A 21,565-nucleotide genomic window follows, 5' to 3' on the forward strand; every position below is an offset into this window, starting at 1 on the left:
AATGGAATTCTGCAAAACATTAATTTTGTATTGGGAGAGATGACTGGAAATTGGGGGACATTTGGGGGTGAGGTAGAAGCCTAATGAAATGAAAACTCCTAGGAATATATGAGTGATCCTATAGAAGACTCCTAGGAATGGGGGATACAGAGGCTGAACCAGCCATCTTCTGTAACCAGGCAAGGCTTCCAGTGGAGGGACTGGGACACCAACCCAGGCACAAAACCCTGGACCTACAATTTATCCTGCATTCAAGAGAGAGGTAAAGGTGGTAAAGGCAAAGCAGAACTTGTAGGAGTAGCCAACCAATGACTGGTCCAACCTGAGGCTGATGCCACGAGAGGAAGCCCATGCCTGACACTGCCCGGAGGGCCAGGACCCAGAGGCTGCATATCCCAGAGACCCAGGATAGAACCAAACACAACTGGGAAAAAGTCAATGAACTGATTCGTAATGATGCCCTGCTATACTTGTAGATGGGAGCCTCACACAACTGTCATCAGAGAGGCTTCATCCAGCAACTGATGGAAACAGATGCAGAGTCCCACAGCCAAACATTTGGCAGAACTCAAGGGATCCTGTGGGAAAGGGGGAGGAAAGATTATAGGAGCCAGTGGGAAGGACTATAGGAGCTAGAGGGGTCAAGGACACTACAAGAAAAACAGCTCCCATAATCAACTAACCTGAGCCCACAGGGGTTCACAGAGACTAAACAATCAGGGAGCCGGCATGGGTCTGGCCTAGGTCCTCTGCATATGTGTTATGATTGTGTGCCTTGGCCTTCACAATAGGAGTGAAAGCAGAGTTGGGGGGGGGCGCTGTCTCTGACTCTCTTGCCATCTCTTGGGACCCATTTCTCCTACTGGGTTGCCTCACATACCCTTAATATGGCAGGGGTGCCTAGTCTTTTTTTTTTTTAATCCCTTACAGTCTGATCCCAGCCCCTCCCTCTTCTCCTCCCAGCCCCACCGGCATGCCCCCTCCTCCATTCTCCCCCCTCCTTCTTCTGTAAGAAAGGGAGGCCACCGAGAGGCACCCAACCCACCCTGGCGAGGTGCTTAGTCTTCCTGCAGCTTCATATGCATGTTTGGTTGCTATTCCTGGGAGGCCTGCCCTTTTCTGAAGGGAACATAGGGGGTAGGGAGGGCCTGGGAGGGGAGGGGGGAGGGGAAACTGTGGTTGGGATATAACATATGAGATGATGATGACGACGACAACAACAACAACAACAACACCATGTGGTGTTTCACAATGAAATTCTGCAACTACTAATTTTGACTTAGGAAATCACTCATCATAAAAGAGGAAGGCAGTGATCCACCACAGCCTCAGAGTCTGCCCTTCCTGGTATAGACCTTCTTGTCATAAGGGAGTGTTGCCATGCTGAACACAGTGTGTGTGTATGTGTGTGTGTGTGTGTGTGTGTGTGTGTGCATGTGCATGTGTGTGCACGCGTGCATGCGCATGTGTGTATGTATGTATGTGTGTGTGTGCGTGTTTATAGCAAAAGAAACAAGAATTGGGCCACAGAGACAAGACCTCCAAGTTTGTCAAGAGCATATTATTTTGTTTGGCAAATCATTTAATATCACTGGGTACACCTTTGTTATGATTATGAACAGTGTAGCAGATACTGGTTTTATTCTCCCTCTCTTTTTTAGAGCTGTTAGTGATATTAAACTATTTCTTTCACAAGTATTTTATAAAAGTTATTCAGCTAGAGGTGGCCTAAACTCAAATTCCTAGCCACTTTCACAGTTTCACAGTGCTAACCCTGGAATGAAGATGACAACACATGAATCTGACTGACAGTCTTCACAAACAGTGCACTGGACTCTCTAAGGGCACTTCTAGTGTTTTCTGTTTGTTGTGGTGAATGCTCCACACAGAGGCAATACTACACACACACACACACACACACACACACACACACATACATAGACTCTCTCTCTCTCTCTCTCTCTCTCTCTGCTAATTGCCAATCATTTATAGGCCACCATCCACTTCAGCTTTCCTGACCCTCCTGGTGTATTTCTTAAGAAGTGGCTAATTTTCCGTGGAAAAGGTCGCACAGTAACCCTCAGTTTCATTCTTCCTTTGACTTTCTTTTAAATCTTAGAAAATAGAAAATAACTGCAAACAATATCTTGCTTGAGCTAAAGTTGTTTATATCTTATCAAAACAATTATATAATTTCTTGGGCAGGAGATATTTTTAAATCAATCTATTTTCAAGGGTGTTAATGTCCCTACTTAACTTAGGGGTTAAAAACTGTCTTCCTGGGGCTAAGTCAAATTTATAACCATGCTGACAGAAAAAGCAAACAAGTCTTCCTGCTGTCCAAACACTGCCTGCTCCATGGTTACGCAGCACGATTCATGGGCAGACACATTCTGCTTAAACACAAGCCACTTTGCAAGTTATCTGAAAGACTTCTCATGCAAATGCCAAATTTCTTATTTTCACTAGTTAAAGAAAACAATTTTCATTAAGTGCATCACTTGAAAATAAATAGTATTAGTGAGGCTTCATTTCTTTGTATTTTATGAGCATGAGTGTTTGCCTGAATGTGTGTGTGTGTGTGTGTGTGTGTGTGTGCGCGCGCGTGCGCACATGCATGCTCTTGGAATCCAAAGAGGGCATCAGATCTCCTGGGACTGGAGTTACAGAGTGCTGAGAGCCTACACATGGGTTCAGGGAATAGTTTCTCTGGAAGAGCAGCTGCTGCTTTTAACTACAGCACCATTGTTCTAGACATTTGGACAATTTTTTAAACCCTATTAATCCAACTACTAGAAACCTACCTAGCGGCACCCAGACAGTGCGGGAAACTGTGGAGGCAGAACAGGACAGACAGCTTCATTCTGAATATGGGGTCGGTGTTTAACATGCTGAGCTTGGTAGATTCTCAACCTGTCTGCAGTGGTCCTGAACCTCTTTAGACATGTCAGGGTTGTTAAAGAAGCAGGGTGAGAGAAGCTGAGAAGATCTGTAACCCAACTGGAATAACTCCGCTTTTCTAGATCTTGGGGCACTTAATTTCACTGAAAGGAAAGTATTTGACAACTACTCCTTCCCTACCACATTCCCCTTGAGGGGTTCAGTTGGTGAAAAAAGATAGGATAGTTGCATGATGGTTCTAATTGAAAATATTTACGTCGCTGAGAACTCAGGTTGACTTCATAGGGAAACTACATTCAGAGATGGAAGAACTGTCTCCTTTAAAAGTGATGGCTGTGTGTAGTAATCTTTCTGAAAACCTATCACAGTTGTACACAAAACAGTGAGCTGGCAGAGTTTGCAGGGAACATCCTTGCCTGCTCTGCTTCCTACAACCACTTCAGATTAGCTTTGAAAGCAGGAGAGCCAGGAGAGAAAAGAAGCAAGGGAGACAAGTGCAGCACAGGGGGCCAGTTACAGGAGGAGGTGTGCTCACTGGAAAGGGGGCTGCTTGGAGAAAAGACTGGGACCCCAGCTGGCCCCGAAAACCCGCTAGAATCGGAATCACTGTACACTCCTGTCCTCAGTACAAGAGGAGCCTAGCAAAGGCACCGCAGAATGGGAAATGCAGAGCTTTAGGAAACTAGGGACAAATTTGGCTGAGGCAAATGTGTTCTGGGGGGCGGGGGGGGGGCGGAACAAAAGGGATGGTAGATTAGACTGCTGAGGGATTTGACTGTTGAGGGCAAGGAAGTGGCCATCTTGTCAGCAAGCAAGGGAAACGTCAGGTACTTGCATCCTCCTCCTGCTGCCCGTCAGTTCTTCACATCTATGCCTGGACCTGGAAAGGACCACGGGATGCTGGGTGGGAAACATCTGCCGAGAACTCCGAGCACAGCTTCATAAGACAATGAATGGCCAAAGATGTCAAGGAGAGGATGGGTGGAGACACAAGGGAAGCCCAGCCTGAGGGCAGAAAGGCAATCCTCGGGGAGCTCTTTAAATAAGTCTGAGAGGACGTGAAGAGTCACCTGTGCGGATGAGGAACTTTAGGGAGTTGGGCACAGGACGAGGCATGTAATGCACACTGCCTTTTCCCTAGGGGACACCTTAGCAGAGCCACGTGGCTTCTCAAGGCTTTCTGCAGGTGAGTCTGTGTTTCCTCCAGATGGGTCAAGGCTGGTGAGAGAAACTGTTCGGTGTGATTTGGTTTGCACATATGTGGCCCATTCAAGGTTTTCCCAGTGGTCCTTCTGGAGTGGAGGTGATATAGATGAGACTACGGTGAGTGTCTGTGCATGGATTCTGGGGGGTGGGGGGTGAGGAGAGAAAAGACCAGACTATCCTGAAAGGATAGGAGGTTACCACCGAAGCAGTGGGGCAGCTGTGAAGAAGGAATGAGAGGGGGAAAAATGCATCAGAAATCTAAATCAAGGCTCAGAGAACTAAAGACTCACTGAAAGTTAGCACGTGTGGCTAGAACTAAGAACTAGTTTTGCCCAAGCATTCCCTCGTCACCATCAAAGTATTGAGACGTAAGCTATCCAAAGCCTGTCCATGTTTAGTTGTACCCATCACAGGCAGTAAAACCATCATCTAATTCTGAGCTACTTCTTGTGCCCTCCCATCCATGTTTCAAACTCTATCCAGGGGTCCCCGTTTGCCTCCATTTGGTTCACGCGGGCGGGAATGTGAAACGAGCTTTTGCACAGAAGATAATGGACTTGGCACTGGGTTCCTTCACACTAACTAAACCAGATGGAGCAAAGGCTAAAATGTGACTCAGATCTTCGTGGTACCATGAGAAAACACAGGAAACAAATGCATAGCCTCAGAGTGACAAAGGTCTCTCAAGGTATAACAAAGTCCAGGAGCTGAAAAGAAACGATTGCCTGATTCAAGCACATTTAAAGGTGAATTTCCACAGAGGGAATAAACCACCAAGAACAAAGGAAATGACTAGTCAGTAAACTAAAAGAATGCACACTACACAAAGGCCTTTATAATGTAAAAATGTAAAGAATTCCCAGGAAGTTATAGGAAAAATTCAAGCCAATCAGTGGAAAGTAGAGTGTTAAACATACACACACACACACACACACACACACACACACACACACACACACACACACACACACACACACACACGGAAGCACAGATGTACTTCTACATTAACCACAGGTACAACTTCTATAAAGCTGATGCATTCCACCTGCTGCTGCGTTCAGGAGCTAGCTACACCTTGGTCTGTTCTTCCTGATAACTCCATACGCCTGAGTCACCTAGCCTGCAGCTTCCTGCCTCTCTCCTTTCATCCTTCCTTTGACCCCCAAGTCTCCTCCCCAGCCACACTTCAAATGCAAGCTGACTAATCCAGAGTGTACACGCTCCTGCTCCAAGCACCTCAGAGCCAGGACTAAACCATCACCAGGGCCTGGATAAAACACCCCAGAACCCACGGGGGTTATTAACTGGCTGTTCCTACAAGTCTGCTCACCCTGTCTCGCCTGCTTTTTAGTAAAGTTTCTCCCCCAGCCCTTCCTGTCTTTCCAGCTGTCTCCTGATCTACTCCCTACCCAACCTTGTGACACGTTATCCACACTCTTAGGAACTGTGAGTAATAAATAATATTTCTATGCTGATCATCTCTGGATTTGTTAGCCTTCCATACTTCAAGTATTACATTAATACATTGGTGTATTAATTAGTGTGTGTGTGTGTGTGTGTGTGTGTGTGTGTGTGTGTGTGTGAGAGAGAGAGAGAGAGAGAGAGAGAGAGAGAGAGAGAGAGAGAGAGAGAGAATCTCATGTAGCCCAGGCTGGCCTCAAGTTTTCTATGTAGCAGAGGATGGCCTTAAACCCCTGACCCTCCTGTCTCTACCTCCCAAGTGCTGGGATTAGCCAGGTATGTGTCACTGTGTCAGGCTTATGCAGTATTTGGAACCCTGAACCCAGGACTTTGTGTGTGTTAGACAACCACTGTGCCAACTGAGCAACACCCCTAGCCTGATGTGCTATCTTTTAGAGGAGTCTGAAATGTAAACAGAAGCTCCATTCTACTCACTTCAAAGTAAATATAAGGGCTATGATAAATCTCTCTCTCTCTCTTTCTCTCTCTCTCTCTCTCTCTCTCTCTCTCTCTCTCTAATCTCTCTCTCTCTCTCCCTCTCTCTCTCTCTCTCTCTCTCACACACACACACACACACACCAGGATATATAATAGCAGTTAATGAAAGGAGAGGCCATGAATTGGAAAGCTAGCAAGGAGGGGTATATGGGAGGGTTGGAGGGAAGGAAAAGAAAGGAGAAAAGATGTATTTGTATTATAATCTCAAAAAAAAAAAAAAAGTTAAAAAACATGACATGGCCCACAGTGCTGGTTGGAATAAAGGGACACCCATTTGTGGCTGTAAATTGTTACACTCTCTAGGAAAGGCACCTTGACAATGAAGACACATTTTAAATATACAGCCTATGACCCAGCAATCCCATTTCTGGGGATAAGGCAATGTTTTACAAACAGGATCTTGAAGAGATAGTTGTGTATATCATGTTTAGGGAAGCTAAGAAGCGGGCCCGGGTCAAGTGTTCACTGCTAAGCACACAGGGCATTGCTAATCATCATAGGGAGAAAGGCTGACACCTGCTCCAGCACAGGTGAACTTGATGACACTGTGCTAAGGGAAATAAGCCAAATGCAAAAGGAGAAACCACCTGTGATTCCATTTAAAGGAGCCGCCACACACACACACACACAGAGACAAAGAGCAGAGAGGTTGAAGCCAGGGACTCAGGAAGAGGAAGTGGGCATAGTAATGAACACACAGTGTCAGTTTTATGGCTGGAAATGGCCCAGCCTTGTGAAGCAACAGGATATAGTGCCACTACAAACTTAAAAATTAGCACATTTATCATAAATATTCAAAAATAAATAAACCCACTGACCCAGCAACCCACTATTAGGAACTTGTCCTTTTGGTACGATAATCCCAGTGTGAACTGGTGCATAGAAGGTTACTGAAGCTGCTTCTGACTGAAACAAGAAGACTGCAAATGACTGAAATGCTTAGGACACAGATTGCTTAAAAGTTATACTGAAATATTTGTGAGCCATAAACTAATATAAAAATAAACTTGTACGTGTGATAAAACACCACTTCCTTGTTTGTGCATAGACTTCCTGTTATGCGACATGAAAGATGGCTCATAATGACTGTTGGGGGGAGGGGGAAAAGGGGAGGGGGAAGGGGGGAAGGGGGAGGTCTTCAGATAATGCAATGGGCAGCGGCTGACTGACTTTCACTGTATATGCTTCTGGGCCTTTTTGGGTTTATGCTCTGTGCATATTTTGCAAATTGAAGACTACAACACACTTTATTGTGAGGCTTCGGACATTCTGCCCTCTGACTCCCCAGCCTGGGTGGATCTCACTGCTCAGCCCCTGAAAACCTGAGTGCTGTCCAGAGAGTGACTGATAGCTCTGTCTTCACTTTTTTTTCTGGTGCTGTTTAGCTAGTGTCATCTGTAAGTTTGGTTACCAGATGGTCACACTCTTCCCAACCCTGTTCGTTTCTGTTTATTGCCTAAGGCTCTACCTAAGGGTAGCAACACTCTCTCATCCACCGTGCATTCATGTCTTTTGAATGAAAAGCGTATTCTGGATTTCAATACTTAAGCATCCACCTTCAGCTCCCAAGATGAGTGGTTCTAGCGCTCCACAAGATGTACACTCTCAGAGAGCCACAGCTTTCCAAGCTCATTCTGCACCCCTCCCCAGGAATGTTCTTTCTTTCACTAAAGAAGAGAACAATAGCATGAATTATTTCTCCTATCCCTTATTTTTAAAAGTAACATCTGTTCGCAATAACTACTAAAACCAAAACAACAAAAAAACCCCAGAATCCCAGTTTCAAGTCCTTTCCCCCAACTCTGAGGATGGAACCTGGGGCTCCCCACAGCCATGCATCCAAACACTGATCCACATCTCCAGCTATTTCAGAATTTTTTGAGATAGGATCTCCATAAGTCGGCCAGGGTAGCCTTGACCGTGATCCGCCTGTCTCTACCTCCCTCGTAGCTGGATTATAGCGTTATACCACCACGCCGAGCAAGAAGTTTGTTTTTAGTGTTCAATCAAGTTCTCGTAACAAATAAAATATCAATGAAAAATAAAAGTAACAAAACTACTGAATCTAAAAACATGCATGCCAGTACATACACACATACACACACACACGCACACATACACACATGCATGCACACATACACGCGCGCGCACACACATACACACACACCACGGGAGGTCCACATTATGTTAGGAAACATCAAGACACAGATAAAGCAAAAGAGAGGAAAATGGTCCATGCAGATGAGGGCCACACAGTGGCCACCACATTTTTCTGTGTCTTAGCCTTGGGCCTGGTATACTGTAGCTGCTCAAGGAGGATGTTCAGCACGAGGAAGTACTCATGAGGAAGTACTATAGTACTTCCGGCAGGAAGGAGAGGAAATGTTGAGTCTCGCCTGCCCTGATTTTTACTGCTCTTTTGACTCCCACCCACTCACTCTCTTTTAATCAGTTTTTCCCCCAGATCATTTTTCTGAAAACAGCCTAGATTCCTGGCCAGAGCCAGTCTTCATGTCATCATTTTGAAGGTGCCAAGAGTGAGGCCACCTCATGAGGGACCTTCTTTTCTCTGGCCCTTCCTGCAGTGTACTCTTTATGACTGATAGGCCGTGGAATGCTAATGCAAATAACCCTTTTGAGTAGACACACGCTGTGCTGTGAAGTCCTGAGGTATCTCCTGCCTCATCCTAGATTTGTCCTCAGTAATGGAAATCATTGAAAATCTCCATATAAGCACCAGCAGCAGCAACAACAAAAACCCATTAACACCACTTCTTCCAGAGCAGTGAGACCCATCAGTACTGCCTGGTAAACTATGAGTCTGTTTAAAAATCTCTTAACAGCCACATCTAATCTTAAGTTACTTTTGTAAGGCTGCCTGCATGTTTGATGGAAAGTGAAAACTTGCCAGCAGCACTAAGATAGAAAGACTTTTTAAAGAAAGCACATTAAAAAAAAAAAAAAAAAACAAAACCCACATTCTCCAAGTACAGCTATTAATGAAGTGTGAAAACTGAAAAAGGAAAAGGAATTAGTAACATATAACAAAAGCGGCACATATTTATCTTTTCTATTTATACATAGTGTTTATTTTAAAAAGCCAAGTTTTAAATCCTAAAATAGTAGTGTTTAAACGTGTGCATCATGAGAGATGTCAAGTTCAGTAAGTGTTAAGGTAAGATGCGGGGCCCAGGCTTGCTTCCTCATTCTGTGCATGCATGTAGCCTGGGCAAGCCTGTAGGATGGAGGGAATGACATCAGAATCCTTCTCCTACCAGAAACCATAGGTAAATTAACCACGCATTTAAAACTCCTTTGACGATAAGCTCACTGTGGGAGGGAATCATATCTTCACCTGTTTTCAGCTAGCTAATCTAAAATTAATGCGTCAACCAATTAGGAGATATTATTTGGAAGTGATGTTACATTTCCTTAGGGATTGTCTCGAGGTCAGTAAAGCTACACAACGTCTAACCCAGAGAACAAGGGAAGCGCTGGTGGTCCCAGAAAGCCCGGTGCATCCTCAGAGATCAGTGAAAACTCCCACATGTACTTATCTGAATCCAGCCTTAGGAGAACGGAATGTGTAAGACCTACCCTGCAGATGTGTGGATGTGTAAAAGTAGTAGTTTGTACGGCACAGAACCAAGTACCCAGCGGCAGTGCCCGTTCATGCCCACAGTGCCAGACGGTGCTGTTAGACACTCTGAAGTAGCAAGTTGTGGTCCTTCTACAGAGCGATCTGAAAATGGTCAAGACCGAAGCACACCTGTCCCTCCAGCTGGGGACACGTTTCAATCCACACGCAATCCTCTTAGATCTGCTGTTCCGTTCTTACCTCCGACACTTGTGGTGCAGTAATTTAGCCAGTTTCCTAATTCAGAATTCCAAATGTCAAGTTAGATTCTTCCCTCACTCCCATCTATCCAGATGGGAAGTCCAGAATTGTACTTTCTTGCTGTCTCTCCTAAGTGTGCTCACGCCTTTTACCTACTGCGCCTGCCTTGCTGCACTCATCAGGTCTTGTCTCGTGGCCAGGTGGGAATAGAGACAAAGTCAGGAGACATTTACAAGAGAACCAAATGACAGAACAAAGGAGAGTCAGGCTTGGGAGAAGAACATGTTCTGAGACCTTTGCTTTGACCTTTGACCCTGCAGATGTACCAATACATGTGTGATCGGTGAGGGCAAAGTTCAAAGATAGACCTGGATGACACATTTCCTCTGGCCTTACACTCTCAGACTTCAAACCCCTCTCCATATCACCTCTTCCCACAGTGACTCCTCCTCCCTTTCAGGTCTAACAGAGCGCAGCTTCTAGGCCTGCAATCACACATCACCGTTGCTGGCGTTCAACATTTCCAGCTGCTTTCTCAAAAACAAAAACAAAAAACAAAACAAAACAAAAAACTTGTAAGGAACAGGAATGTTTCCTTTGCTTTGTATCTGTGAATCCCAGTGGTATCTAGCACGGCCTGACACACAGGATCTGTTTAAAAGAAAGGAAGGAGGCTGGGATGTAGCTCAGTGGCAGAGCACTTGCCAAACAAGCCCAATATCTTGGATTCCATCACTACTACCAAAAAAAAAAAAAAAAAAAAAAGACAAAATAAAAAGGTGGCTCAGGAGTTAAGAGTACTTGGTACTCTCCCAGGGGACCCAGGTCCCAGCACCGAAGCTGGAATGCTCACCATTGCTTCTAACTCCAGCTCCACAGGATCTGACTCCATTTTCTGACCTCTTATGAGCACACATAGATATGGCATACCCATACTCAGACATGCAAATACAAACATACATCAGTTTTCAAATCCTTAGGAGAGAGGAACTGAAGGAACAGATTTGATTTCTGTAGATTTAATAATAACAGTAATAAACATTTCCTAGCAGTGTGCTGGCATACAGTGAGCACTGTGTAAATATTTCTGAAGTACATTAAGATAACTGTTCTGTTATCTCAATTCTTATCCAGTGTATCACTCAACTAAACCCTGTTATACTGAAAAGCTTCTGTAAGGCAAAGTACAAAGTACACCATCATTCAGACAAAACCTGAAGAACAGGAAAAGATTTTTACCAGCTAAAATATATATATAAAGAACCCAGGAAACTTGATATAAAAAAACTAAATAACCAGCCAGGCACGGTGGCTCATACCTGTGATTCCAGCACTCAGGGAGGCAGAGTCAGATGGATCTCTGAGTTCAAGGCCAGCCTGGTCTACATAGTGAGTCCAGGACAGCCAAGAAACCCTGTCTTGAAAAACCAAAACAAACACAAATGCCTAAAATCTTAAATAACCTAATTTAAAAATTGAATAGAGCTCTAACCAGAGAATTCTCAACAGAGGAAGTGAGTTTCAAATGGCCAAGAAACACATAAAGAAATGTTCAACATCCTTAGCCATCAGGGAAATGCAAATCAAAACTACTTTGGAGTTCTATCTTACACCTGTCAGAAAGGCTTAGATCAATAATACAAATGACAGCCCAGGCTGGCAAGAATGTGGAACAAGGGGGACACTCCCCCATCGCTGGTGGAAGTGCAAACTTGTACAGCCACTATCGATATTAGTATGACAGTTCCTCAGAAAGATGGAAATTAATCTACTTCAAGATCCAGCTATACCACTCTTGGGCACATACTCAAAAGACACTTCATCCTACCACAGGGACATTTGTTCAACCCCGTTCATTGCTGCTCTGGAAAAAGAAAATGTGGTACATTTATATAATGCAGTATTTACTAGGCTCTTTAAAAAAAAAAAAAGACATCATGAAATTTGCAGGCAGAAGGTAAATACAGTATGTGTTTACATATATCTGGATATTAGCTGTTAAATAAATGATCATCAAGCTATAATCCACAGACCCAGAGAGGTTAGAGGAAGGGACTTGGGGGGAGAACATCGGGGAGGGGAAGATGGAGTAGATTTTATGGGTGGACTGGAGCTGGGGGTCAGGGAAAGCGAATGGGAGGCTCAGGTGGAAAGGGAAAGTGGAGAGAGGACGGGACTAAGGAAAGAGATGGCTAGAGTTGAAGGACATTTGAGGGACAGTAATGGAAACCTCGTGCGGTGGAAACTTTCTATAATGCATGAAGGCAGCCCTAATGAAGCCTGCAAATATGGGGGGGGGGGGGGAGAAAGATGGCCATCCCTTGTCACCAAACCAAGCTTCAGTTACTAGGACAGGGCTCCACCCAACTGAGCTGTTGGATGTAAGGGTCCCATGGAAATCCCCCAAGCACCCCGGCTCTTGCCAAGACAGTAGTTTTCTCTTCATAAACTGACAGCAAGGCACCCCCGCTGAAGGCAAGAGCCACACAGCTCAGTGAACATGGAGCAGTCAAGCCAGTGACTACATAGCACCTTCACCTCCGTGTTCTAGCACCTCTGACATGGAAAGGTACTCTGCAGGCCACCAAAAGAGAGATCTAAACACCTGCTCAAACACAAAACTTTTGATTTACAATCTGTCCTGCCTATAAAATACGCCAGGGCAATGGTGGCATAAACCTTATGGAAGTAACCAACCAACATCCAACTTGATTTAAGGCCCACTCCATGAGGAGGAACCCATTCCTGCCATTTGGGTGACCAAGAACTAGAGTCCAGATAGCCCAGAGCCCTAAGGTAAGAACCAAATACTACTGGTATGGGGAGAAAAGGGAACAATAAAATGACTCCTGGTGATATTCTGCTACAGTCAGAAATAAGAGGCTTCCTCCCATAGGAGATGGGAACAAATATAATGACCCACAGCCAGATATATATATATATGAGAGAGGGGGGAGAGAGATGCTGAAATACACAGCTCTAAATAAGATGTCTTCATCAAATCTCTCCCCTCAGAGTTTAGGGAACCCCACAGAAGTGGAGGTAGAAGAACTGGGAGAGACAGAGGAGATGGAGGATGCAAGAGGAGTAAGTAAAACAACTGAGTAAGGCTCATATGACCTCATAGCGACTCTAGCAGCAGCCACAGGGTCTGCACGGGTCTGCACCAGGTCCTTGTATATATGCTGTAGCTTTCCATTTAATATATTGATGGGATGCTTGATTGTGTAAAGGAGTGATAGCTGATTCTTGTGCCTTCTCTTGGGGCTCTTTTATTTTTCTGGTGGCTTGCCTTGGCCAACTTTGATATGGTGGGTTTTGTTTTGCCTTATTATACTTTATTTTGTTAAGAAAGAAAGGCAACAGTGAAGAAACAGCTGGAGAAGAGACAGCTTCCACACACAGTAACAACACTGTGGCGGCAGGTTTCCTGTCAGAAAGCACCTGGTCCTGAAGACAACTGTGCATATATTTTTCCCACTGTGATAAAATAAAGACTTCAACAGCTAATTAAGTTTTATTCCTTCTCAAGTCTCTGATGGGGTTGAAAACCAGATAGTTTAGTCTTACAATTAAACTTAGTTCCTTAGGGGTTAAGATGTTTTTTGATCTAGATAGATATTTTAAGCTGATAGAGACGAGATATGATAGATACGGATTTTCACTAAGAATTTTAGAATCACCAAGACAGGAAAGATGTTTTCTTCAAATTTGCCAAACACACATAGCCAAATCACCATGAATATAACATTTATATAATTCCTGATTGTTTCGTGGTTCTTCTTGCTGTATGTAGTTTATCTTATTTATGTGTAATAATAAAAATGTATATGTAAAAAGAAATATAATTTAAAAATTGCAAAAAGAGAGTTCAAAGAAAGAGATACTTTTAAAAACTTGTTATAAACATGTTATTCATTACATGTTTTATAAGAAGTAAAGCAATGGTTGCTCGGTACAAAACATGCTCTCATGAGGAACATTCTGTCAACAAATGGAAACCCTTTTATTTACGTACCCACAGTGAGTGTCACTACCCCACCCTCCCCCGTTACAGGATTCTGTACGCTATCCCGACACACACATGTCCTTAGTACTTGGCTATAGCAGATGCATTTTCTCTGGTCCCAATCAGGCAGGTATTTCCTGTTCTCTAGCACTTGGCTCAGCAGTGTCAAAAATTTAACTGTTGGCATAAGAATTAGTTGGAGGAAACGAGGAGGAAGGAGCTGACTGGCTTCTGATAAGAGAACAAGAGTCAAGAAGCGAGGCAAAATAAAATAACGCTTTTATTTGTGCTCGGGGTGTCACAACGAAGTGAAATTATAGCTTCTGGGTTCTTAAAGAGTGTAACCCCTGACACACTGACGCCTGAGGACAGCAGTCACACTTACAGTCACTGCACACAGACAGAAGCAGAATTAAGCAGGCACGGTTTTCAACATCTGACGTGAGGCCCATCGCAGGGGAGAGCTCTGCTAAGGCTGCTTACAAACCTCTGTTAGGACACAGCAGCCTCTCTCTTAGGCACATACCCAAGATAACAAATTCCTAAGTAGAAGCTTTTAGAAAATAGCAGTGTAAACCAAGAATCACACTGTGTTTAGACAAAGTGTTATTAATGCATCTCCTAGATAGAATGACAAAGAGGGGACATATGCACAAAAACCTGCCACATGATTCCATCTACACAATGTTTAAGAAGCAAATAGCATATAATGCTAAGTCAGAAGAGGGGATACCTTTGGTGGGAGCAACAACTGGGAAGGGTCCCAGAGAAACTTATAGATTGCTACAAACATACTTTGAACTGATTAAAAACATGATGGGGGAAAAAGACTAACTCAAGGATGTTTAAAATGCATATTTAACTGTCAAACTGACAAAGAGAACTCAGGAGAAGCAAAATTTGGAGACTGACAAATCCAGGCCTGCACGTATTGGCTTAGGCAATGTATAGATTCAAGGAACAGCACACCTAATATTTATGAGTTATGCTTTATATATGTTATACATTAAAACTTTTTAAACAGAACACTTTTCATGGAACAAGGAAAGTCTGTAGAGTACCAGACCTCGTACTTAGGCATCAATGGACAAGTGGATAAACAGATGTCTACCTTAGCTCAGAGTCCACTGGCAGACTCACATGGCTCATCTCCCAAGCAACCTTTTGAACACTGATCCCAATTAGCAGTGTAGTTCCTGCCTTGCCGATCTTATTTTTTTCTTTTTTTTAATGTAGTTGTAACATCAGAGAGGAGCTTTTAAGGTTTCTGTGCAGTATCTTAGGAGAAAATATTCAGTAAATATTGGTTATTGACTGAGTACCAAGTAATATCCATCTATTAATGCCATACGAGTTGGGAGTCTAGGAAACTCCTGCAAGCTAAGCACTCAGGCGATGCCCTGAAGGAAGTGGGGGGTTCTGGAAGGTTCTGGAAGGTTAGGGAGACTTGCAAGGTACAAAGTATGGTCTGTGCAATGAGGACATCATTTGGAGTTTAAACAGCACACTTTTTATGTGGCAACTTGAGTAGGCAGAACTTTGGGAAACCATTTTACATCATTATTTTAATATATGGTGGTTTCCTTAGCTTCTGAACTTATCACCTCTAAGTTTAGGAAAGTCTCCAGTGAGAGGACCAACATAAAAAGACCATCAGGGTCCACTGAACAATTAGACTGAAAACTAGTCTAAGTTACAGAGGAGCACGAATGCCATACTAAACACATTCTTCAGTCAGTATCTACTGACAGCATAGCATGTGTGCTCTGCCACTCAGTCGTGCAGGCCACCTGTGCGACAACTGCCAGCGACAGGCACGCTGTGGATGCTTCTGCGTTTTCAAGGTGGTGCCAGCATGGATGTCTGGCAGGGGGAGCTTTCTTTCAGCTGCCATCGAACTCTGCCATCCTTCTGACACAGCTTCTATTTAAACAGCTGAAGAAAAACTAGATACGAATACTCTAAAATCCTCACAAATCTTGGGAAAATATAGAAGAACTGGAAAATAAAACTACAATTAAAAATTCTGAACTATATATACATGTATAGGTATATTATTGGGAAAAACCCAGAGTCCCACAAATGCAGGGCAAGTACTCTACACTTAGCTGTACCCAGGCCCTTAATTGATGTTCATTATTTTTAAAAAAAGTAATCTTCAGCCAATAATTTGTTCTACAAGACTTAGTAAGTTTCAGGGATAATTCCTAGCAGGGAAGGCGCTAAGATGGTTGACATGGTGGTTGAGATCTCCTAATGTCCACTGGATCAGACCTGACATCATTAATCGGGGTTAATTATGGTTAGTCTCAGCTCTTATCTTGATGAAATCTAGAATTACCTCGGAAATGGCTTCTGGGCATGCCATTGGGCTAAGTGAGACGGGAACACACATGCACCTTGCGCGGCACCATTCCTTGTGCTAAGATCCTGGGAAACATGAGCTGAAGACCAGCACTGATTGCTCTCCACTTCCTGCTGATGGTTGTGAGGTGACCAGCCACCTCATGCTCCAGCCTGCTTGACGCCCACTACAATGGACCAAACCTCTGAATGTGAGCCAGAATAAGCCCTTTCTCCATTAAATTGTTTTTGCCAGTATTTATCTCAGCAAGGTTTTTAATGACAAATAGCAACTTGTATAATCATATATATCCAGATATTTTTAAAGTCGTTACAAATTGTTATGTTGAAGATAAATATGTGAGAGCTGTCCCAGTTTGTTTTGTTTTTTGTTTTTTTGTTTTTTGTTTTTATTTTAAAAAACAACTCTTTTATGTTTCATCTTTGGATTAAAAAATTACCTGAGTATTTTCCTACTAGTATCATACAGCCATTGTCTTAGTTAGCATCCCTATTGCTATGATGAACAACATGGCCAAAAAGCCAGTTGGGGAGGAAAGGGTTTGTTTGGCTTACACTTCCACACCATAGTCCATCACTGAAGGAAGTCAGGACAAAACCTCAACCTGTGCCAGAACCTAGAGACAAGAGGTCATGGAGGGGTACTGCTTACTGGCTTCATCTCCAGGCCTTAATCAGCCTGCTTTTTTTTAAATTAATTAATTTATTCAGATTACAACTCAATTGTTATCTCATCACTTGTATCTTCCCATTTCTCCCTCCCTCCCGCTTTTACCCTATTCCCCTCCACTAGGTCTATGACCTAGAGGGACCTCCTCCCCCACTTTATGGTCACAGGCTATCAAGTCTGATCTTGGTAGCCTGCCTGTTCTTTCTTTGAGTGCCACCAGGGCTCCCCACCAAGGGGAGGTCATCAAATATGGAGCACCAGAGTTCATGTCAGAGTTAGTGCCTGCTCTCCACATAACTGTGGAGAATGTTCTGTCCATTGGCGAGTTCAGAGTAGGGGTTCGGTGTTTACTACTTGTATTGTCATTGGTTAGTGCAACAGTTTGAGCAGACACCCCTGGGCCAGCCTGCTTTTTTATACAACCCAGGACCGCCAGCCCAGGGGTAGCACTGCCCACAATGGGCTGGGCCCTCCCCCATCAACCACAAATGAAGAAAATGCCTTACAGCTGAATCTTACAGAGGCATTTTCTCGGTTGAGGTTCTATCTTTTCAGAAAATTCTAGCTTGTGTCAAGGTAACCCAAAACTACCCAGCACATATGTAAATGAAAGTTGTAATGTTATAGTTTCTAGCTTGATCTTGAGATCTCTCAGTAGAAAGTAACCAGAGCCAAGTGAGATGCTGTGTAAGACACACCTGGAGTCAAGGTGGGACAGGGGTGTCAGACAGGTGTGTAATTACAGGAAATGAAACAAAAAACCATAAAGCAGAAGAAATGCTTTACTTAACTATCCCAGAGGGTTGGGGGTAGCAATGGAGGGCATCCAACAGAAAGGGTTAATGTGGTTAGGACCTTGACTGACGTGTAGGAGCATGAAAGGACCCATATGTGCTTTATTAAGGCTCATGTACATTGTCCTTCCAGCATTCCCACAAGGATTGTGGATTGACTAGTTGGAAGGAAACATGTACAAAGTGGAGATTTCCTTATAAGATTCCAATTTTGAACATGAAGGGTTTTGTTTTTTGTTGCTTGCATGGTTTCTCCCCAGCCTTGTTTATTGTAGAGTATGTTGGAGGGGACATTTAAATTAGGCCAAAAGCGGCATAATGAATGCATCCAACTCAAGTTTCTTTTGTCAGGGAAGACTTTAGGTTTATGACGAAAGCTTAGCTGTAGTTTTGATTCCATTAAATTAATGAGAGAAGAACCCTAATGCAAGTTGCATATGTGATGGATTTCAGTAGAAACTGAACTCAGGTCAGGTATGAATTCATGGTTTTAACTAGACCAAGACAGAAAAGAAATAGATATGATTTCTGCAGTTACAAATTTTCATCCATGTATTTTTAACTCCATCCACAGGAGGACCTAGGCATAATGACATGCCAGTAGCAACGATCTCACTCAGCACTGAGAGCTTAAGTTCCCAAAGTCCATCCCCAGTACATAACCAGAGATCGCCCAACAAAGGGCTGGCACCAAGCCACGAGGATTGGATGCGCCAAGGAAACACGGAATGCATTTTCATAAAGTAAGAAAGTGTACACACACACACACACACACACATACACACGCGCACACACACACACACATACACACACACACATACACATGCGTGCACACACACACCATGGGAATGGGCCAAAAGAACAGATGAACCTACTTAAAGCATGTACGCGCAACAAATCTGGAAGTCAAATTAAACAATAAAAAACCACCACGGCATACTGTTAAACATAAATTTAACAAGTGAGTAAATCAGAAAGTGGAGTGGCTGCTTATAGGCTATAGGAAGCCGTCTATCATTGCTGAAGAACCAGGCAAGGGGCACGCAGGAGGCTACAGAAGGATCACTTTAGTCCAGGGGGTGCGGCCAGTCTGGGCGACACACGGAGACCGATCTCAAACAAGAACGTGTGCTTGGGTTGGGAGTGTGGGAGAGTGCTTGCCTGGCATGTGAGACACTCTGGATTTGATCCGTGGCATTGCAGAACCAGAAACGACCCACAGCCATAGGAGGACAACAGTAGCAGAAACCATGACTGAGCCGCCAGCATAAGAGGGACTGATTTAGGTATGAATCCTCAACAGAGGACAAAAATAGCCCACATTTCAGCAGGAACGAGGTGCATACGTAGTCTTTAGTCTCTCCATATTATGTATTTGTTAAGATAAAAAGAAAAACAATATTAGAGGAAAAACCGAGCACTCCCACCTTAACCAAGTGACCAAGATGACCAACACATGGATGTGCAATTCAGCATCATATGCTTCTGGTGTGAAGTACTGGGAAGAGTATAGCATTTGGAATTCCTGCCTAGACTGTACAGCACGAATCTAATAATGAGAAAATCAGAAAATCCACACAGAAAAAGATTCCACAGAACAGTTGGCTAGTCCTCTTCATCGGTGTCTTGTTACGAAGATGAGAGAAATTACAGAAGCTACAGCACATTGAAAGAGGCCAGAGATGACTGTGGAATGTGTCATATAGGAGCTCTTGTGCTCTGGAGGATATTATGGAGACAACTGGCAAGATTTGAAGAATGCCTGGAGATTCCATAATACTGCAGAAATATTAGTTTCCTGACACAATTGTACTGTGATTATGCAGAAGAGCAGACACGCTTTTAGGAAACACTGGTGTATTGGGAAGAAGTTGAGGGGTTAGAAAGAAAGAGTAAAGTGAACATGATATGATCTTAGCATCTGGGGAACTTGAAGGGCACATGGGGACTCTTTCCACTATTTGTGAAACTTCCCTTTTGTCTGAAATTATGACAAAATAAACATGAAAAATTATAAAAAAAATTAGATGAGAGAGAGAGAGTTACTTCTGGCATTGGTTCTGTTGCCTGGTTTTGAATACCATCAGGCCGAGAACCTATCGCCAGGCAGATCACAGGCCTTAGAAGACAACCTACTACTATTACTGTGCTAAATGGACCCAGTATTAAGGCAATTCCTACTGGTCTATCTTTACTCATAGCTTAAGTCATCTTGAGTGTTCATCAGGGAAGCTTCTGTTTAGCTTCCTGACATCCCATTTATCAACTGTCAAAATTAATGCCTATGCTAACAGTGTCCTGTTCAGAAAGTCCTTTTTTGTGTCAATGAGTTCAAATCTGTTTCCTATTTTCTCTATCATATTCAAGATATGTGGTCTTATGCAGTGCTGGAGAGCTTGTCCCGGTGGTTTGGGTGTTGTTGGGCTGACCAACTCAGCTTCTACCCGGGCCCAGATCCAGGGCTGGAGTTGGCCCACCCCAACATCTACCCTACCTATGAACTGCTGGAGTGTGTGAGGGGCCAGTGCTGCAGATCCAAACCTGCAGGGTCTCCATGACACAGGGCAACAACAGGGTATCCAAGAGGAGTCGTGGTAAGGATCCAGGATTGATGGTGAAGCAGAAGCCAGAGGCCTCGAACCAGACAGATGATTCTTTGTGATGAATAATGTAAGTAAAGATATAAAGCCAAAGGGGTTACTGTGGGACACACACGAGGCAATATGGCTTCCGCAATGAATTTTGTTTGTTTGTTTGTTTGGTTGATTTTTGTGGTTTTATTTTCTTGGGGGGGGGGAGGTTGAGAGGATGGAGGGCAGATACAAAGGGACAGGGAGGTGAGTGGGATTGGGGTGCATGATGTGAAACTCACAAAGAATCAATAAAAAGTTAAAGATAGATGATAGATAGATAGATAGATAGATAGATACATAGATAGATAGAAAGGTAGATAGATAGAGAGATAGACAGACAGACAGACAAAGGAGCCTACACATTGTATCAGTCCAGAAGGAAAAGCAGGGTTCATTTTGTTTTTAAGACTTTCATCCTGTACATATGATTAAGGCTTATTTATAGGAGTTATGTAACTTGGATTTTTGACAACAGCGTCAACTTTGACTTTTTATTTATTTATTTTATTATTTTATTTGTGTCCATATACGACTTTGACTTTTTAAGTGGGTAAAGATTAGGTTTTACTCTAGTAATAACATACAACAAACATACCTCATGCAGACAGCGGAAAGCTGGTGTTTCGGCTAAATCCACAAGCCGCTCCTCCCGAATGTTAATTGTGGGCACTATGGCAGAAGAGCGCTGTTTCTGGAACTCTTTATGCTCCTCCTCCTCCTCCTCTTCTGTGTCTATGCCTGCTGCTCTTTTTGCTGCTTTCTCCTCTTCATTTTCTTCTTCTGTGTCTGTGCTGTCGTCTTCCATGTTGCACAATTCTAAAATGAAATCATTCCATATTCAACTATCCAAACATGTCTTTACTTACAAAGTAGTAGAAGTGTTACAAAGTAGGCGAAATTCAACTAAAATAAGCTAGTCTCAGTCAGTCAGTCAGTCAGTCAGTCTGTCTGTCTGGAACAAAACTCAGGCCTTGAGCATGCTACACAAATTCTCCACTATTTATACCCTCAGCCACAAATGTTCTCTATGATGAGTCTAATGAAAACAGCTAAGCTCCCAGGGGACAGAACCAAGTTTCTAGGCACAGTAGGCATTGAAGCATTATTTATTGAATGGATAAATATAATATTTTCAATTGAAACATAATATAAAATCAGTGCCGGGTGGGCGTGGCTGCACATTTGTAATGC

The 21,565-nt window shown here is 43.4% G+C and overlaps 1 protein-coding gene across 1 annotated transcript in view; it reads right to left on the reverse strand.

Annotated features, from left to right (window-relative positions):
• Ccdc146 (coiled-coil domain containing 146) overlaps nucleotides 1–21,179 on the reverse strand; it is a 107,505-nt gene extending 86,326 nt beyond the window's left edge. The window contains exon 1 of the mRNA XM_051152102.1: nucleotides 20,970–21,179. Coding sequence (XP_051008059.1) covers nucleotides 20,970–21,179 — 210 coding nt within the window. The remainder of the gene's footprint in view (nucleotides 1–20,969) is intronic.
• Between the last annotated feature and the right edge of the window lie 386 nt (nucleotides 21,180–21,565).

Source organism: Acomys russatus, chromosome 10 (genome assembly GCF_903995435.1).
Source record: "Acomys russatus chromosome 10, mAcoRus1.1, whole genome shotgun sequence".
NCBI lineage: Eukaryota > Metazoa > Chordata > Mammalia > Rodentia > Muridae > Acomys > Acomys russatus.